The sequence below is a fragment of the Drosophila bipectinata genome, chromosome 3R, assembly GCF_030179905.1.
Source record: "Drosophila bipectinata strain 14024-0381.07 chromosome 3R, DbipHiC1v2, whole genome shotgun sequence".
Taxonomy (NCBI): domain Eukaryota; kingdom Metazoa; phylum Arthropoda; class Insecta; order Diptera; family Drosophilidae; genus Drosophila; species Drosophila bipectinata.
This window is the reverse complement of record NC_091739.1, coordinates 7,259,364-7,277,289: the sequence shown is the minus strand read 5'-3', so window position 1 is coordinate 7,277,289 and position 17,926 is coordinate 7,259,364. Positions and strand designations below refer to the sequence as shown.

Here is a 17,926-nt window from a genome sequence, read left to right as displayed (position 1 = left end):
CTAGGACTTTTTATTAAAAAAGTTCATTTAATTTTCACAACACTATTCATGAATTTCCTCTCAGTGCACTGCTACGCCAACGGGCATATAATGAAGTTTTGCAATCTCACTGCAGTTGTATGGGTGTGACGGGCTTTTCCAGCAGGACTCCCCGGATATGTGTGTGGCTGGGCGAGGAGCTCAAGTGTGATTACATGGGCCATGTTCGTTGGCATCGAGTGTTTGTGGCATAATATTATTGTTTTTGTGCTCGCGTGTGAAATCAAACTCAATGCAAGGCAATGCAATGCATTGGCAAAAGGATTAAAAGGATACACCAGAAATAGTAGCAGGGCCACGAGCACTGGCAAAGTGGAGAAGGACGTGGCGGAGGGAATGGCGGATCGACCTCCATTGTGAGTCTCCTCGTTCCATTCACTTCCCAACCATTCACCTCGCTGGTAAGTCCTGACTGCAGTCAGGAGTTCGTAGTTATCTGCAGTTTGCATCGACAGCTTGTAAGTGTAAACAGATACATAAAACGCCAGGATATCCACACCAGAGCCAGCTCGACTATCGGCATTCACTGCGGGAGTGTAACATGGATATCATGGCGTTGATAGGATAAGGAGATTAAAAAGGATAGATAAGGATAACTGGAAAATGGCCATAGCCAAAAAAAAAGTTTATTCCAGAGATGATAGCTCGGTTTGGGGTTTAGGAATAAATTTTGTTGTAGAGTATCAAATATTCAGTATCCAAACAATAAGAGGAAGTGTATCCTTAGCTTAAAATATAAACCTATCAGTCCCTCGCACTTCCCATAATTTAGATCTAGCTTTTCCTGCTGTTGGTCCTGCCAACAAAACCGAGACCATAACTACTCTCATCATTGTCGGTTGTCGACAGCTCCCTGAACCTTCTGGAGCTTCCCAAAAGGGCAGACCAGGCCACAGCACAACACCTCCCCTGACTCACTCAATGGCATCTGTTTTAGGAGTTGCCACAAGAACACCCTGGAACAAAGGCGAAAACAAAAACAATAACAGTCGAAGGAGCAACAAGACTAACTTCAAGGACCCGTAGTACAGTTATTTGACTTTTAACTTTTATTGCTTTATGTAGTTTAGATAAACGTTTGCGGCATGCCATAAATATGCAGCATGTTGGGCCCCAGCGAAGAAAACAAGCAGGACAAGCTTCAGGACCAAAGGATCCAAGAAGAAAGGAATAGATTATACTTTACAGCACCTTTGTGGCAAATACTCTACAAAAATTAATTATTTTTAAACTGCAGGTATTACTAATACTATGAATAAAGCTAGAAAGTGAGAGGTTCCCCCAAATATTTATTATATTTTAGGAAAGCTTGTAAGATATTTAGCACTTTCATGATTCCCTTGAAAGTGTTGGTAAAAAATGAGATACACAATACCCTTGAAAAGATTGCCACAATCGAGCAACAGGGAAAAAGGCATTTGGACTTTGGGGGCGGAAACCAAACTCAACTTCCGTCTGCTGATGGCCTTCGATGATAGACAATCGGCAGACAGTCAAATGGACAATTGGGGGTCAGGCGGGCTAAACTATTTCTGATTTATGTTGTAAGTTACAATCAGCCACTTGCCACAGGGAACTTATGTACTTGCACTTGACTCTTGTGGCCCTCCGTTGTCTTGGGGCAATTTGTCGGGGATTGTCGATGTCCTTTTTCCCTTTCACGCTCAATATGAGGAGTAAAAGTTTCGCCTTATATTTTCTTTCTGGTGGAAACTTTAAGCAGCGAAAGTTTTAATTAATTTCACACGCCCGAAACTTAACTTTCGCATCTAATTACAGCAGCAAGGTGTAAACAGGGTGGATCCCGGGTGATTGGTGGGTGGTTTTGTGGTCGGGGGTAATGTGTCTGTGGCCAACCATCATTATCGCGAGTATCATAAAATGCTGAAAGGCACTGCCGCTGAAAGCAAAAGGCAAACAAACAGCAGCTGCAGCCGCAAAGTATGAAACACGTTCCCATACGCTACAAGGGGTTGCAATTTTGGAAGCGGGTTGAAAAAGAGGTTTCGGTAAGTGTGGCGAAATATCTGGCAAAATGCAAACAAACAAACGAATGTAACAATTAATGCGGGTTAACGGTTACACATTTTAAATATTACACAATTTTTTAAAGGGGATTTTAAGGGAATAAGAAGTACAACAACAAAAATAATCCTATGTAAAGTATTATCCAGCAAAAATCTGAGCGCGGCATCTCCAATGCTGGTCCATTTGCACTTTTCCGATTTAAAAATCCGCTTAAATGGCAACTGAAGCGAACCAAACCTCGTCCACCTCAAATCGACAAAGGCCTTTCCACTCTTGCGATTCAAACACACCTCCGATTCGGAGTCAAACACCTGCGAAATTGAAAGAGAAATATCCATTCTGGGTGCGTTCTATATGCTTTTTATGGGAGTCGGAACTCTGGTTGTTGTTATTTCGTTCTAACTTAATTCTAACGAAAAACCTCAATCCTTTGCACGAATTATTTCAGTAGCCGAACATAGTTGGTAAAAACCATTTTATTTCATTGAAAGAATTTCAAGCAATACAAAAGGATTTTCAATGCATGAAGTGAAAATTGTTTCTTTTTTTATTTGGGTTACCAACAAAAAAATTCAGCAATTTTTTACAAAACTTTATACTTTCCAAGTCAAAGTCTAGCTCTTTTCGAATTAAACGAATAATTATTTTGCTTTACAATTAATTGTACTTTTAATTTTTTCCATACGTAATATGTATAGTTAAAAAGGTTCTACAATTTTAAAGAGTGCCTCTTTTTTAAAAAATACAATTTTTCTTGCTTCATGCTCTGGCTTTTTTTTCATCCAAAATTTTAAATTAAACCCAAAACTTTGCTCATCAGTCTGAAACATGGAATGTGGCATACGAGGTGCCTTCCGGTTTGTTGTGATTTGGCACATATCTCTTTGGTGGCCTCTAGTTTTCGCCTGGGTCTTTACTTCATCATAAAGCATCAAACGTCAGAAGCAGTCGCAGTCAACGGCGACGCACAATCTCAAAGTTTGAATTGAGTTGCGTCTGAACTCGGCGCTCCACTTGGAACACTCCTACATATACATAGATATAATATTTGTCTGCTTTGTTTGCTGAGTCCCACGGAGTGATTCCCTTCATGAAATTCCCCTGGCACCCACTCCAAAAGCTCAGCATTGGGAGTGACGGCAGCGTATACTTAATATATAGACTATATTATTCATTCACTCTCTGAGTTAATACCGTGGATTTTCAATATATAAGAACTACATATTAGTTAATTTTGTCTTATCCTATAAAATTTTTATAATCAAATTTTTACAAATATTTTTATAAAATTTTCATAATTAAATTTTATAAATTATATGTTATTTAAAATTCCCATTAAATATATACTCAATATTTTTAAATATACTACTTATTGAAAAATTCATATGATTCATAATTGCATTACTAATTTAAAATGTTATGTAAAAAATAAATGAATCTGTTCAATTATAAAATTTTTTTTGTTGCCCTTTTTTTTATTATTTTTATTTAGTCGTAGTTCAATAGTAAATCGAAATGCATGAAACGGTTAGTTTCCCAATAGAAGTCTTCCTATTTGTAGTTCCCGGACTTGTGCTTCTTGTGTTAGTTTTGTACGTTTGCAATTGGTATTTCTACGTTCGTCGGCGAGATCGGGAAAAATTACGAGAATATAATCTTTCTACCACATGGCATTACGTTGGTCCCAGATATCCAAGCATTCATAAGACAAGACTAAGCCATATGATGAATTCAAATAATATGTATTATTAATTTTTAAAGTGAGACAATTAAATGTTGTTGGTGCAGAATAAACTAAGTTTTTAAATTTTTAGAAAATCTACCAAGATGAGAGATGAAAGTTTTATATTATACTATATCTGTGCCCCAGCCTTTTTAATGCTGATATTGCTCTGCATCTTCTACTGCTGCCTTAGTGTCATCGCGTGTCGCACATCGCTGGAACGGTCTAATTGGCGCTGGACCAGGGCCCAATATGAACAAATACATGGAATAGACGTTTATTGAAAAAAGAGTCCAAGATAACATTTCAGCGAGAAAATGCCTGCATAAAATCGTACCATCTAAAATTACCTATTGTTTTAATAAATTTTTTATTTATTACTATATGTATACAGTTTCTTTTCGACTATATATTTGCTTATAAAGTATTTTCAGACAACCATTTCTCAGTGTATTTATGCGATAAGCACATTAATTCCGACTTAAGTATCATTTGCGTTTTTCAGTCTTCCTCATTTAGTTTCATTTCTGCTCGCTTTCTTGAACGTCTTTTGCATTATGGATTTGGCGGTCATTAAACATATTTTCAGTATACGCGGCTTGAAGATAGAACCTTTTATATTTGTACTCTGCGGATTCCTGTTTGCAATGGTTTTCGCGTACCTTTGTTATTTGTGCCATCAGTGTGGCGAGAATCGTCGGCGAGCTCGGATAAAAGATCAGGAACTACCAGCGCCCCTGGCACGACTTTCGATTGGTCCACGATGTCCTAATATTGCCAGAACTAAACTCACCCATAGTTTAAACATGGGAGAGGCCTATTAAACACAAGATACATTCGTCAGACAGATTAAAATAATAAAATTGGTGAAAAGTACATACAAATATGAATGATATTCAAAGAGTTCTTCCATACCTCATATGTGCACCAGTGGCTTTATTATTCATGTTCCTGTATTGCTACTATTTCTATCGGAATTTCCGTGAGTGTCGCCGACCCCGAGGGAGTGAGGTTACATCTACTGATTCAGAAGTAAGGGTTTAATAACAAAGTGTTTTTATCTCTCGGAAGTGAATCACAAACCAAACACAATATCTTATCAGGCAGTATGTGAAAAAGTTGCATGCCTTTGTTCTTGTTGGATGTTGGCGCTTAAATAACACTTAGGATATAGTTTTTATTTATTAATACAAAAAACCTTTATGTAATGTACCTTTAAGGTTTTAAATACTCAAATTTAATATTAATTATTAAAATCACGAATAATAAAGTATATTTTTTTGAAGTTTAAGAGTTTTAAGATTTTAAGTTTAAGAAACTGTTTAAATTATATGAAATTTTAACAAAAAAATGTACAGGCTTATGCAAAACGAAAGTTAAGATTAGCAGTAGTTTATTTATAAAGTTTGATTCGTTTTCCAAATAAAGTTTCGATGTTATGTGGAAGCAAATTTGTCGTCTGGGTGGGTAATAAAATGTTTGATGAGTTCACGGAAAGTACCTTTAAATACAATTTAAAATGGAACGTGATGGCTCCAGGTGTCTATGTGTCAGTGTATCTGTGTCTTGTTGGTGGCTCACGGCGGGTCATAAATTCAGCCAAAAACTTGGCTATGCATCTTCGCTGACGTTACCTTTCACGACCTGCAAAATTTAGAGCTGCACGGCGGTTTTTGATGGCCCTCAGTGGCGGGACGAGGAGCACTAACAAATGACATTTTCTTGACTTCCAGGCAATGAAGTTGTTCCAGGTAATAAGCCAAATTAAATTAAATTAATAATGCAGGTTCAACCAAATTAAAGTATAACTAGCTTATGGTTGATGAAGTTGTTTATTCGTTAGCATTAAGTTAAGAGGCCAGCATCTCTCAATTAAAATGTTATTATTGACAAATTAGCTTCTAACTCACAAGAAGTTCTAAGCAAATAAGTTGAAACTTTTCCTCCAATTCGGGGACACTAAATTGAATTTGAATTAGTCAATTTTCCCATCAATTTGGCCAACTTTCCTAAGCGATAAATAGCCTTCAAGAATAGACATACATATATACTCTTTATTATGGGACCCATTCAGGCAGTGCTGGAGGTGCTGCTCCGACTCCCTTCTACCCAAATTGAAACGCTAAAATAATTTACGGCCCAACTAGCCACACAGACTGGCCAACTTTAGTTTCATCTCCGTTTTCGGATGCGGATCCTGCCGAAGTCTCCTTGGCTGGCACGTTAAATGCCATCGAAATGCTCCCAGTTGGAAAATTAGTTTAAAAATACGTTCGGAGAAGGAAAAGGATGCTCATCATTTTCTGTGGCAGCAGCACGCGACTTGCGTTCAGGGTGGCGTAAAAATTCACTTAGTTCAACTCACTCCGGTTCCTTTGCAACCAAGTTCCCCGGAGAAGGGGTTCAATAAAAACGACTACCAGATATATGTATGTATATAAGTAAAACGTACCAAGAAGAGGGAAAATTCGACAGACTGTGGCTCGATAAAACGGTCGTGTTTTACAATTTTATTAGGTGACGCGAGAGCTCGTCAAATATTTAAATAAAACGATACATTCGGTTGCATGGTGCACGTCTGGCATTGTTGGCCACGTTTAAGTAATTGCATTTTAGTGGACACTCGTTTTACAATGGCAGAGGTGGCACGTTAAATCATCTTGTGTTTATCGGGCGACCATAAATTAAGGCATTAGCCGTCGTCCTTCCTGAATTGCATCGAACTGTTTGCATTGCGACCGTGGCACTTTCCCGTGCAGCTGCTGCCGCCAAATGTGGGATTTACACTGTGGCTGGGGTTAACCGCAATCGAAGTCGTATCCTTAAAGAGATGCCCCACCATCACCGGCCCCAAACCCCCACAGACCCGGTCATTAATTGTCCAGAAGAAGTGTGCGTGTGGCTCAAAAGATTGGGGGTAAGTTCAATACAAATTTTGACACTTGCACTCTTAAACAAGAAAGGAAAGCTAACTTCGGATGGAGTCTTGCAGTTCAGATAGGATATATGTATATCGCAAATATCGGATATAGTTGGCCGATCCTTATGAGAATTTTATAATAAAATCAATTTATTATAATATTTATATTATTCAACGATCGGAAATGACCCAACTTTCAAATTTTTGAAGATAGAAGCTTAAGATTTTTTAAATTTTTTATTCATTTTTATACTTTAATATACATTAAAAAAAAAGGTAAGAAAAATTATAAAAATAATATAATACTTTTCGCAGATATGATTTAAATATTATATAAATAAGCTAAACTCGTTATTGGTTTTTTGCAGTGGAGTCTCATTGGCATTGTTTGATTTAGTCGCTGCGCAAAACACTTGTGGACTTCGAACTTTTGAGGATTGAGCCAATCCTCGGGAATGTTTTCACTGCCCAAAGAAACCATTCTCCTAGCGCTCAACCTCATCCTCATCCGTCATCCTCCCCCTCAACCCATTCTGTTTGCTAATGAGCCAATTTAGTTGCATTGAACGCAATTGCATCGGTTGTGTGCTCCAGAGTTTCGGTAAGTGTGTGCAAACGCCGTCTGGTCGGTGCTACTTGAAACTTGGCCAATACACCGGGCCAACTGCCATCAGGCTGAGGCGATTTGCTTTGAAATGGTAAGTGGATAGACACGGCCGGCGGATAATGGCCGCCTTCAAAGGATCAAGTATATTTCAAAACAAAAAATTACGAAATTTAAAGGAGAACCAACATTAAGTAAGTAATCTGTGATAATTGCTGTTGTATACACTTTAATGTGTCATATTTTGAATAAAAAATTTCATTTTGGTTTTTACATTTCAGTTTTTTCTATGTATCGCCGTCATCAAGTACTTACGACAGGCGTCCATGGTATGACGATTCAAGTAGCAGATCTGACTAAAATACTTGCCACATTGCCCGCACTGGTGGTTCCAATTGTGGTGGCGCAGTGTTCGCTGATGTGACCTCAAGTTAGAGCTATTATGGGAAAATAAAATGAACAATGACAAGATGGAGGGGCTTTAAATATGCAAACCGATCGGCAAAGGACTTCTGACAGCTCTGCTCGGGACACACAAAAGGACGCTCTCCTGTGTGGACACGCATGTGGGCGATCAGCATCCAGGAGTGGTCGAATTTCTTAATGCAACCACTGCACTGAAACTCCTCGCCCTTTGCCTTGAAGCGACGTTTCTCTGCCGGCTTTTTCCGGTGAGCGGGTGTGACAGGCGGTGGAGGTGTGGGTGGTGCTAGTGGCGGTAGCTTTTCCATTTTCCCGACCGTCTTCTTTTGGCTCAGTTTTGACTGAGTTCCTGGTTTCCTGCCACGAGTACGCCTCGTGGATTTTGCCACGAGTTGTATCCTTCCCACCTTAATGGTTCCCAGGTTTTTGGGGACAATATCTGGACTTTGGTCCGGCATATCCAGTTCCCAGATGGTGTGGCTGAATGAATGATTTTCTGAAGCTGGCTGAATGGCCATAAACTGAATCCCCAGTCGCTCCTCCATTTCCCTTCTGACCAAAATTGGTATATTATCCCCAGTACGCCAATCATCCTTCGGCTTTTCAGTACCATAATGATAGGTATATCTTAAGTACTGTCTGGTTTTGGTTGAACTCTTTTCATAGTTGGTCGATTTGGGCCTGACCATTGGCGCCAAATTGGGTATCCTTCGAAAGAAAGCTGAAAATAAACGTAAAGTGGACTTGTGATAACCATTGAACGACAATGAGCCTTACCATCGTAACGCTGGTAGAATCGTTCGATTTTGTCGCTGTAGCGATTGGACAGAAAGCTGCGAAAAATACTTGGCATGTCTCGGAAATCCACCTCACAACTAAGCATCTCTCAGTTTTTTTTAAATTTACAGGCTCTGCCAAGCCTGTCAGCAATGGAGTGGCCTGCTGTGATATGGAGGTGATTATTGCAAACGATTTACATTAATTGAGGTGTTTCTATACCCCTGCTTGGTAGATACATTCAAAAAATATACATTTATACAATATACAATACAATAAATTAAATGATTTAAGAAACTTTTTAAGAAGTTTCCCAGGAAACCATTCTATTTTCTAATAACTTTTGATTCTTCTTTGTTCTTTTCAAGGGAGGACCCCCTTTCAAAACATGGCAGTTTCATGAGATGATTATGGAGGCCGCTGGCGAAGGCCATATCTTTGCCTATATTTATCCTTTTCTAGAGCAGAATACATTAAACGATTTAAAGGTCGATTTTCCGCCAATCTACACCTTAAAACACAACAAATTGTTGTATAGTATGTTTAATTTTTTTTTGAGACCCACTTCAAAATCTGTAAAAAACATGAAATAACATTATACTCACAGTGAGGGTCGTAAATTTGTCGATATTACTTGAGCTATAAAAGTTTAAAGATTTATACATCGGTTTTCTATAATCTTCATCGAATTTTCCGAGATTTTAATCTTTTAAATGTAAGAATAAAATATTTTTGAGACTTTCTATATGAAAATATATTATATATAAATATGTTCCTTTCCCCAGAAAAGCCTGCACTGTCTGTACCAACATACCGAGAACGCGTAATATTTTAAACAATTCTGCGAAAAAATAAAAATAATTAAAGCCTCGTTATCTTTAAGCCCCGGTTATGAAGATCGATTTCCTGAAAGCTTTCCCAATAGTGGCATGAAATAAGAAAACTTGCTGCCGCTTCAGCTTTAAAGCCTGGGAATCAGTCAAGTCCCTCATCGGTGAACTCAAGACCAAGCACTTAAACAATTTTCTTGTTAAAATTTTTGCACACGGATTCGAGAGTCCTGGAGAAAACAAGTGAATGAGAGCACAGCACAGGAGAGAAATAAAGGAGAGAGGTAGATGGATGTTCTAGTAGCCAGGCAATAACCAAGGCTCGAATGTGTTGAGCAATAAAATTAGTTGGCTAGTGGGTGAGTGCTTGTGTGTGTTTGTTTAAGACATGCAAAGACGTTTTGCAATTTGCCTGTAATCCTGTTGTGCACCACCCACAAGAATACCAGCCAACTCCACCCACCTTCTTGGACTTTAAGGATTGTTCCGCTGCTTACGTTGGTGGTGCAGCTCCTTCAGTAAGCACTTAAGTCCCAACTCTATTGTAGAGAAGTTTTCAATTGTTCGGCAGTTCGTAGCGTTTATTTATTTGCATTTTTTATTGGCCGTTTTTGAGTGTGTTTTGTAATAAAAGCCGGAAGAGAAAACATTTATGTGCCCAACACTCCCCAGCCGCCCCACAACCAATTCCGATTTCCACAACGACTTGTTCCGAACAGCTTTATTGCATTTATTTGGCACTTTATTACCGCCAGTTCGTTGTTTGGCTGTTAAATGGCCAAGAGGACCACAAAATATTGGGCCAGCAAATTACTTGGGTCATTTTGGAGTGCATCAATCTCGTCGTCTACAGTGGGGTTCAAGTTTTTATAAAAGCCGAATCAAGAAGTTCAAGTGAGTGTATCTGAGTAAGTAAAAATATATCAAATCAAATGTATACTTTAAGTATTTATGAGCAGCTTTTTAGTCACGTAACGCACTGTATCAATCAGTAGCAGTATCATCCTGTAGCAGAACAACAAATATTATCCAGACAACAACAAAGGCCAAATTGTTTCCAGTTAAACATTAATTCATTTCGGCAACTGGTTGTGCAGTTTCTGTGCTCACAACTCTCTGTCTCCATAAATACTTCATATCTGTGGACCAAACAAATGACATTTTTCATAAACTTATATTTGCCATAGCACATCCATAAGGACGTCTATCTAATGTATCTGGGCGTAGGAGTATCTTCGTGTCTTGCCCCCAAAACGACAACATCGCATAAATGCTTTCGACTGCCAAACAAAAGGCCGGCATAAAAGGAGAACTGTCATGCCATTGAAAAAGTAGTTGCAATCCTTCTCTGCTTCATCTGGGAGTGTGCATCTCTGTTTATTTGTGTATGCCAGTTGGACTATTAAAAATCTATTTCAAGTGCACAAACATCGAAATTGCGTTTGCCAGCCAGCCAAGCTTTATGACAGCTGGCAGGCACTTTATTGTAGACTGCTACTAAAGCTAGTAATTCCCGAGCTAGTCACAGTCGACATCTCGAATTAAATATGCATGTACGACAAATGAGATTTACCATTTTTTCTTCATCAACTTTAATTCACGCTTGTGCATCAACAATGATACCCAAATGAGACTCTGGCCATAACTTTATTATGTAATTAAAACTTGTGATGGCCACAGAATTTCCAGCTAAAAATTAAGAGTGAAAAAAAATTATTCTGAATTGAAATCCTAGGCATTTACTTTAATTTTTAATTTCAGTTTCAGTGCTTCCCAGTCACGACAAACTAATCAGGAATTGAATTCCCACTTTTACTTTAATCCAGTCCACATAAAATTGCTCGGCAGCCATTCGAAAAGGAGTGCTCTTTTGGGAGGGCGACCTCCCAGAAGGCCAATGTCTTAGATTGCCTTGCAAATTTTGTCATCAACATATAAATGAAGTATGGCGGCAGGTTGTCAATCCCTAGATTTGGAAAAAGCTTGAAAACGAGTCACGGCAGTATTTGGATTCCTTTGTGTAAAGACACGACACAAACGAATCACATTTCACAATTTTCCCATTTAAAATGTAATTATTTTTGTTTTGCCTTTTTGCTGGCTACGTACGGGATAAGAATATGGATTTTCGTTTCCATTTGCACTTTGCATTTATTTTCGAGTTTTTCTTTGAGAAATGCTGTCATAAATAAATATCGGGGTGAATTTACTAAAAACATTTCTATCATCATCTAATATGCAACAAATCCTAAGCAAATAAAAATTCATAATTTAATCAAATACTCGGAAATCAAGCTGCGACGACAAATCTCCTTCAGGCGTTTGGCAATTAAATTTGCATGCCGCAAAGTGTATGTCTGTATGGGGAAAAAAAGTGCCAAAGCCCATTCCTACTTGTCCGGGTTATTTACTAAAGAAAAACACAATTGTTTGCAGCATTTGCGGCCTGGCCTGACCAAAGCCGACACCTCCATCCTTTGCCGCACTTCTATTTCCATCTAACTCGATCCCTAACCCACCTAAGGCTAGAGCATAAACAAACTGCGACATAGGCAAATAGAACTTTATTTTCGGGTGCTTGGGGAAAATTTGTTAATTTGTGCAAAAGTTTGTATTGCATTTGGCCAGTGTCGGTCTACGTGTCCGGCATAGCAATGCCAAAATTGTCATGAAAGAAATTAGGATAAAGGCTTTGTAGAGCTATCGCCAGGCTCAATATTTAGCAGTTGTCATTTATACCAAATATGATGATATTTTGAGCCTAATTGTAGTAGGGTTGCAGCAATTAGGCAACAAAAATCTAGAAAAGCACCCAACTGTCCTCCAAAAACACAGGAGGATCTGTAAATCCGTTTAAATTGATTAGAGGTGACCACTCCAGAACACCCAAAACAACTGCCAGCACAAAGGTCTGCTGCGGTGCATTTCGTTCAGTTTATAAATTAAATTTAAGTTGCAAACAAGCAAATTTGCCAACACGTACATAACGTATCTCCGTTACGGGTCTATTACTTGGCCAGAAGTGCGGCCAGCTCCGATGGCCAAGTGTCGAGCCGGCAAATTTGTGCAACGGAATTGTGCCCATAAATAAAATATGGCATCCGACCATGTGGTCGGTAGCAGTGGACTCGGTCGCTATCTTTGCGGTTAGTCCATGAAATGGCACTATTGTTGTTGGTAGATTTTTGCGAGCCATTTTCACATGACAAATGCTTGTTGCTCCTGTTCCAACGCCTTTTCCTGCTTCTGTTGCAATTGTTATTATTGTTAGCATTGTACTTGGGCTATTCAACGAGCCATTTGTATGCTGGTCGGGTTTGTTGGCCTGGCGATAAGTCATAGCTGGCACGTACCAAATTTATTTGTTCAAGTTTGTTTGCCCAGCAAGGCATATGCGAACCTGTGGCCAAGGATATGCCGTATCCTTGCAGCATTCGATCCGAATGCCAAATGGAGGTTGTATCAGCGAGGCCATAGGCAATTGCATTAATCGCTTGATAATTTACACAACAATAATAATGTTTACCGATGCCAAATAAATATTTATTGAATTATGCCGCAATTACAGATAGTATATACTGCATGTGAGAGTTATGTTGTACAAACTGTTAGGGATTAAAATATGTACATATAAGTTTCGCCAGTCTTGATCTATATTCCTCGAGTGCCTAACAGTTGAAAAAATTCAAACGTTCAAAAGTTAGTTCTTACAAAAAAACGCTGTATAGGTTTGATTATATATGTTTGTTTATTGCATTTCCCACAGTAAAGAAAATATGCACCGTATATGCAAATTTAATTTCCAAACACGCACACACACACACATAGAGGAAAAACCTAGGTCATAGTCAGAGTCGTAGCATACTTTTCAGCACCGCAGGGCATTAAAAATGGACTCGTGCTCCAGCCAGCCAACCCGTGTGCGGTTATTTATATGAAAATAATCACACATGCAAATTAATAATTTCATTTCGCTTTGCAACCACACAGAAAAAAGGACCAGGTCCATTGTGTCCATGGCACAACAAAAAAAGAAACAATGCCTCGGCCCCGAAATCAAAAATTTCGACCATAAATAAAATCATAAAACGTGAACCAAAGCCCGCGGTTCCCCAATTTTGTGTGTAGAATGGATGGGCTTATATAACAATAAATAGATTTTGTTTGGACAAATCTGTTGCGCATTTGTTTTTGCTTATCGGAGCAAATAATTTATGGGCTGGCATAAAAATACACGCATTTCGCTTGGGCTTAGCGACTGGCATGTCGAGCGATTTATCAATTTGCCACTTTAAAGCTGTTTGTCTGGCATTCGGCTGGTTTCAGTGTTCCCTGTTGCTTTGTTTGGCCTATAGTTTTTAAACAGCAATAATAACTGTTAATTTACATGCCGCAAGTGTCAACAGGCCGCTGGCCATTTGCAATTACGAGGCGCCCAGGTCGTGTTTTTTTCATTATCCTGCTATCGTGGTATGGTGTGGTTTTTATTTTTTTTTGTGTTCATCGGATTCATGTTTTTCATGGCCACAAAGTACTTCATAAAATGCAAATTATGTTAAGCTCGTGAATTTATAATTTAATGAAGACACTTTGTAGCCATAATTGGCCCCACCCAAATAGTACGGTCTCTGCCGATTCTCGCGTAATATTGTTCTTAATTAAATAAATGCGATCCGGCGACTGTGTTCATTGCGGTGATTGTGTATATTTTACATTGTTCAGTGTTCTGTGGGTGTTTTGTCGCACTTTTCCCATTTGGTTATTGGTCGCTTATTGCGATATTTAATTGCCTTTTATTCACTTTAAATGTATTCGTTTCTAAAGATGAATCCAATGGTCCTTTCAGCTGCCTTGTTCGGGTTGACATGCAGCTTCAAAAATTAAGTCCGCCGAAGAGGTGAGAGAAAAGTAAAAAATACAAGCTGAGGCGAGGTCAGCTTTTCTTCAGTTTATGGAGCATATGCCATGTCAGATTTCACGAATTTCATACAACACAATGCCGGGTACCTCAGGAAAATGCCTTGAGCATTGTCGAGTTTTTTTTTCGAAACTTGTATCCGTGTAAACACTTTCTGGCTGTTCCTCCACATCGTGCTTCATTCTTGCGTGTGTTTCAATTAACTTTTTGCCATGACTCCAAAGATGAGGCGAGTGAAATGTGAAATGAGAACGCAGCTGAGGCTTCGCCTTGTATGATAAGCAGCTTCCTCGCTTGTTTGAACATAAAAATGCGGCGCTTAACATAAATTACGCATCCTGTCAGGAGAACGACGTGTGTGAGTGTTCGTCATTGGTTGTTGCAGGTGCCAGGCAAGTTAATTGTTAAGAGTTTGCCGACTTGTAGTTTCTTCCAGTGCACTTTCAGCTCAAAGATTAGCAGGCAAACTTTCACCATCGCGTTTTATGCTCCGCAGTTTGAGGTGCGCTATATATTGCTCCACAAAGTTGCCTTAGTCGAAAGAAATTTATGTGGCAGCTCTAGTCGCAAAAACCACCGAAAAATGATAGTGGTTGTGAGAGAGACTGTAAATTATAATTGCATATTTTCATATTTTACAATTGACGGCATCATACTGGCTTCGTGGCTCCTGCAGATTAATTAGAAATTAAATATCCGCACTTTTTGCGATGTTTTAAAATTCACTAAAACTTTCCCAGGCGTTCCAAAACAAAAGTTCTTTGCTCAAAGGCTGGGAATTTGGGAAATTCTTTAGCATCTGGTCAAAAAAATTTGTTAAAGCAATTTAAAAAAGGATAGTAACATCTAAAAATAAGTTGGTTCTCTTCTATCTTTTTTTACAGATTTTTATATTGTACCGAATACCTAGACATTTCCAACTCCTTGATTTCTTTAAGATAATTTCTTTCACCTCTTCATTTGACATTACCATACCTCTCTATTTTCCACGGCTTGGATACAAAAAAAAGAACAGACTGGGAAAAGCTACTGGCCAAATTCTCTTTGGCCAGCTTAGACCGGCAATGGAAAAACTTTTCCGTCGCCTCAATGCACACACATTTTTATAAACATCTAATTGGCAAGAGGGAAAACGAGTGTGACAGTCGAAGAATGGCAGGAAAAAAGGATTCTGTTCACCTGAGGGCCACTGAAAGCCTGGCGATTGTTGAAATTCGCATCGCCTTGTGGCGTACAATTTTTTTTTGCGGAAATTATTTCACACTTGAAACCATTTCCATGGAATTAGTTTTTCCCTCGGCTGCCTGGATGCTCGGCTGTTGTGCCTTGCCAAGGTGGAAATCTGAGTCTGCTCAAGGGAAAATGCTTCAGAATCGAAAAGAAACTCGGGCACGTCCCAGCCAAATGAACTTGTATATATTGGCCCACTCTAGAGTTCATTCAAATACATTCCGTCAGCCGATTAATATTTTATAATTTCAAGCACGAATTTCCATTTCAGTGCAAGTTTGGGAACAAGAAAGGCTTATTTTGATTTTTTACTCCCTTTCTTTAAAGTAGAATTCTTTTCGGTATTTTCGAAGTCCAAGCCGAAGGCTAGTAGACACGAATTTGAATTTTAATTTCCTACACATCTTCCCCATCTTGTATCAACTTTGAAATGGAAAGAAAACCCAATGGCTTAGGCAGTGAAAGGATTTTCTAAAACTAAACATTATTTCATAGCACTACATAAAGTCTTTGTCAAGTGCTGGTCCTTAAACTGCAATTTGAATAATTTAATTGTGGGACAATTGTCGCATCATTAACTGAAGTAGCTGCGGCCTGTGCCCATTAAAACACCACCAGCCACGTTAAGAGTCATGTTTAACAAGCCAACTGCCACGGTCTTTTGTCTTTTTTTCTAGAAAGTTTCGGGATTAATTTTCCATTTTGCCATGGAATAATCCTGTAAAATTTCCGTCTGCTTGGTGTCTAGCTTGAAAAGTAATAGAAAAGTTTCCGCTGGCAATTGTTAAATGCAATTGAATTTATAAGCAGGGCATAATTAAAATTAAGCAGCCGCTGCCGAACATGAAAGTTTTTGCAAGTATCCTGTTCCTGCTTCTTTTTGGCCTTTGCCGAAATTTGCCTTTGAGTGGCTTCCAAGTTTGCTTTTTTCCGGAAGTGGATTGTCCTGGTGCTATTTCCAGGATGTTTCTCTAAGCCGTCCTAAGTCCTGGATTAAAAAGAAAAAAATGCACCAGTTGTTTCGTGGCTTCCGTTAAGGTTATGCCCTTTTTTAAACTTTAAGTTCTTCATTAAAACAATCCTTTCAACGTATTTAAATTATCAAATTAAATAGAAATCTCTATATGCCTTAGAAATACAATACGTTTTGTCTTTAAGAAAACTTTCTAGCATATTCAACCACGTTCTCATTAGGAAATTTTCCAATTCCCAGAATGCATAAACTAATTTAGCTGAAATGTTTTTGCTTACAAATGGGCTGACTGCATATCCCAGCAGTGGATTTCATCATTTCGTCAGAGGAGAATCCTCGAACTTGGCATGGCCTCGAATCTGTCGTGGAAAACAAACAAATTTTCGAGCAAAGAACCCGGATCGGGGTCCCTGGCATGCCGTGCACTCGCATTACAGGCGGCGACGGCCAAATGAGTCCTCCCAGGATGAAGATGTCGAGGCTGCCGTCGATGCGAATGTCGAATGTGGATGTGAGTGAGTTGCTTCATGATGGAAATGCCAAATGGTTTGTGTCTCTTTATGGGAATTGTTGTTTGTTGTTCTCGGGATTAGTCTTAGTTTGGTTTTGTTTTTTGCCTGCTTCTAGTTTAGAAGATAAGCAGCTCTGTTTAATATGAATACGGATGTGGTCGATCTTACATACCTTGCCTAAAGACGTACATTTTCACATAAACTGCAAAAAAGGAAAAAAATTTAAAAACCGGATGTCTAAAAATATTGTTTCTATAGTATAAAATCTATACTTACTCTCATAAATATTGAATAGTCGTTAATGTTTAACTCTAATAAATGAATGTTTTCTTTTCAATTATAAATTTCAAAAAGATAAACGTGATGATAAGAAGAAACGTGATGACACAACACAAACTTGTACAGATTGAAGATTTGGATTTAGATTACTACCACTATTAATTTTTCTTAATTCATTCCAGCCTATATTATTCTTTTTACAAAGGGACCACCTCATATGGATAGACATGGCGTACATTGTTTTTTTTATTAAGAATTAAAGACAATTGTTATATAAATCTATAACAATTTTTTTACGGTATAAGACAACTAGAATAGATAATAAACTATGCAGAAGACAGATCCGTTAAAGAGAAACCTTGCGACACTTAACACATTTTAGAGATACATTTGCATTGCTTTGGATTTTCTGTAAAGTAGGTTTTACGCCTTAGAAACTAGTTAATGGTATCTTGTTAGTTAACATTTTTATAAAGCAGCTTTTTATACTTTTTTTAATGAGATATATTTCGACAAGGTAATAAAGTTATGTATATTTACTATTCAAATATTTATTAAAAAGAGAACTTATTTTTTATCATTGCAATCTTTAACTCAAACTAACTTAAAAGCTTAAAAATTCATGAATACCCTATTCTTTAAACATTTGGCAAAAATATTGAATTTTTAG

At 38.3% G+C, this 17,926-nt stretch overlaps 1 protein-coding gene and 2 long non-coding RNA genes across 4 annotated transcripts; 1 reads left to right on the top strand and 2 right to left on the bottom strand.

Annotated features, from left to right (window-relative positions):
- Window positions 1–4,144: 4,144 nt before the first annotated feature.
- Window positions 4,145–5,239, bottom strand: LOC138926652 (uncharacterized). The gene is made up of 3 exons (XR_011443243.1): window positions 4,874–5,239; window positions 4,706–4,808; window positions 4,145–4,607 (listed from the first exon to the last, which is right to left on the bottom strand). It is a non-coding gene; the product is annotated as an uncharacterized lncRNA (long non-coding RNA).
- Window positions 5,240–7,542: 2,303 nt separating this feature from the next.
- Window positions 7,543–8,674, bottom strand: LOC108128640 (uncharacterized). Its single transcript, XM_017246318.3, has 3 exons — window positions 8,515–8,674; window positions 7,810–8,458; window positions 7,543–7,751 (listed from the first exon to the last, which is right to left on the bottom strand). The coding sequence occupies exons 1-3, from the start codon at window positions 8,618–8,620 to the stop codon at window positions 7,592–7,594; spliced, it is 915 nt and encodes a 304-aa protein (XP_017101807.2). The 5' UTR covers window positions 8,621–8,674; the 3' UTR covers window positions 7,543–7,591.
- Window positions 8,675–8,713: 39 nt separating this feature from the next.
- Window positions 8,714–10,893, top strand: LOC138926747 (uncharacterized). 2 transcript variants are annotated; one of them, XR_011443371.1, is made up of 5 exons: window positions 8,714–8,745; window positions 8,883–9,229; window positions 9,300–9,337; window positions 9,398–10,252; window positions 10,312–10,893. It is a non-coding gene; the product is annotated as an uncharacterized lncRNA (long non-coding RNA). The 2 variants fall into 2 exon arrangements; XR_011443370.1 differs by having other exon boundaries at window positions 9,300–10,252.
- Window positions 10,894–17,926: the final 7,033 nt, after the last annotated feature.

Excerpts from the sequence above, each read along its gene's own strand:
- LOC108128640 (XM_017246318.3), bottom strand. The coding sequence starts at position 8,620 with ATGCTTAGTTGTGAGGTGGATTTCCGAGACATGCCAAGTATTTTTCGC. Across the intron at positions 8,459-8,514 it reads ATTCTACCAGCGTTACGATG|CTTTCTTTCGAAGGATACCC; the intron begins GTAAGGCTCATT and ends GTTTATTTTCAG. Across the intron at positions 7,752-7,809 it reads CAGAAGTCCTTTGCCGATCG|CTCTAACTTGAGGTCACATC; the intron begins GTTTGCATATTT and ends TTCCCATAATAG.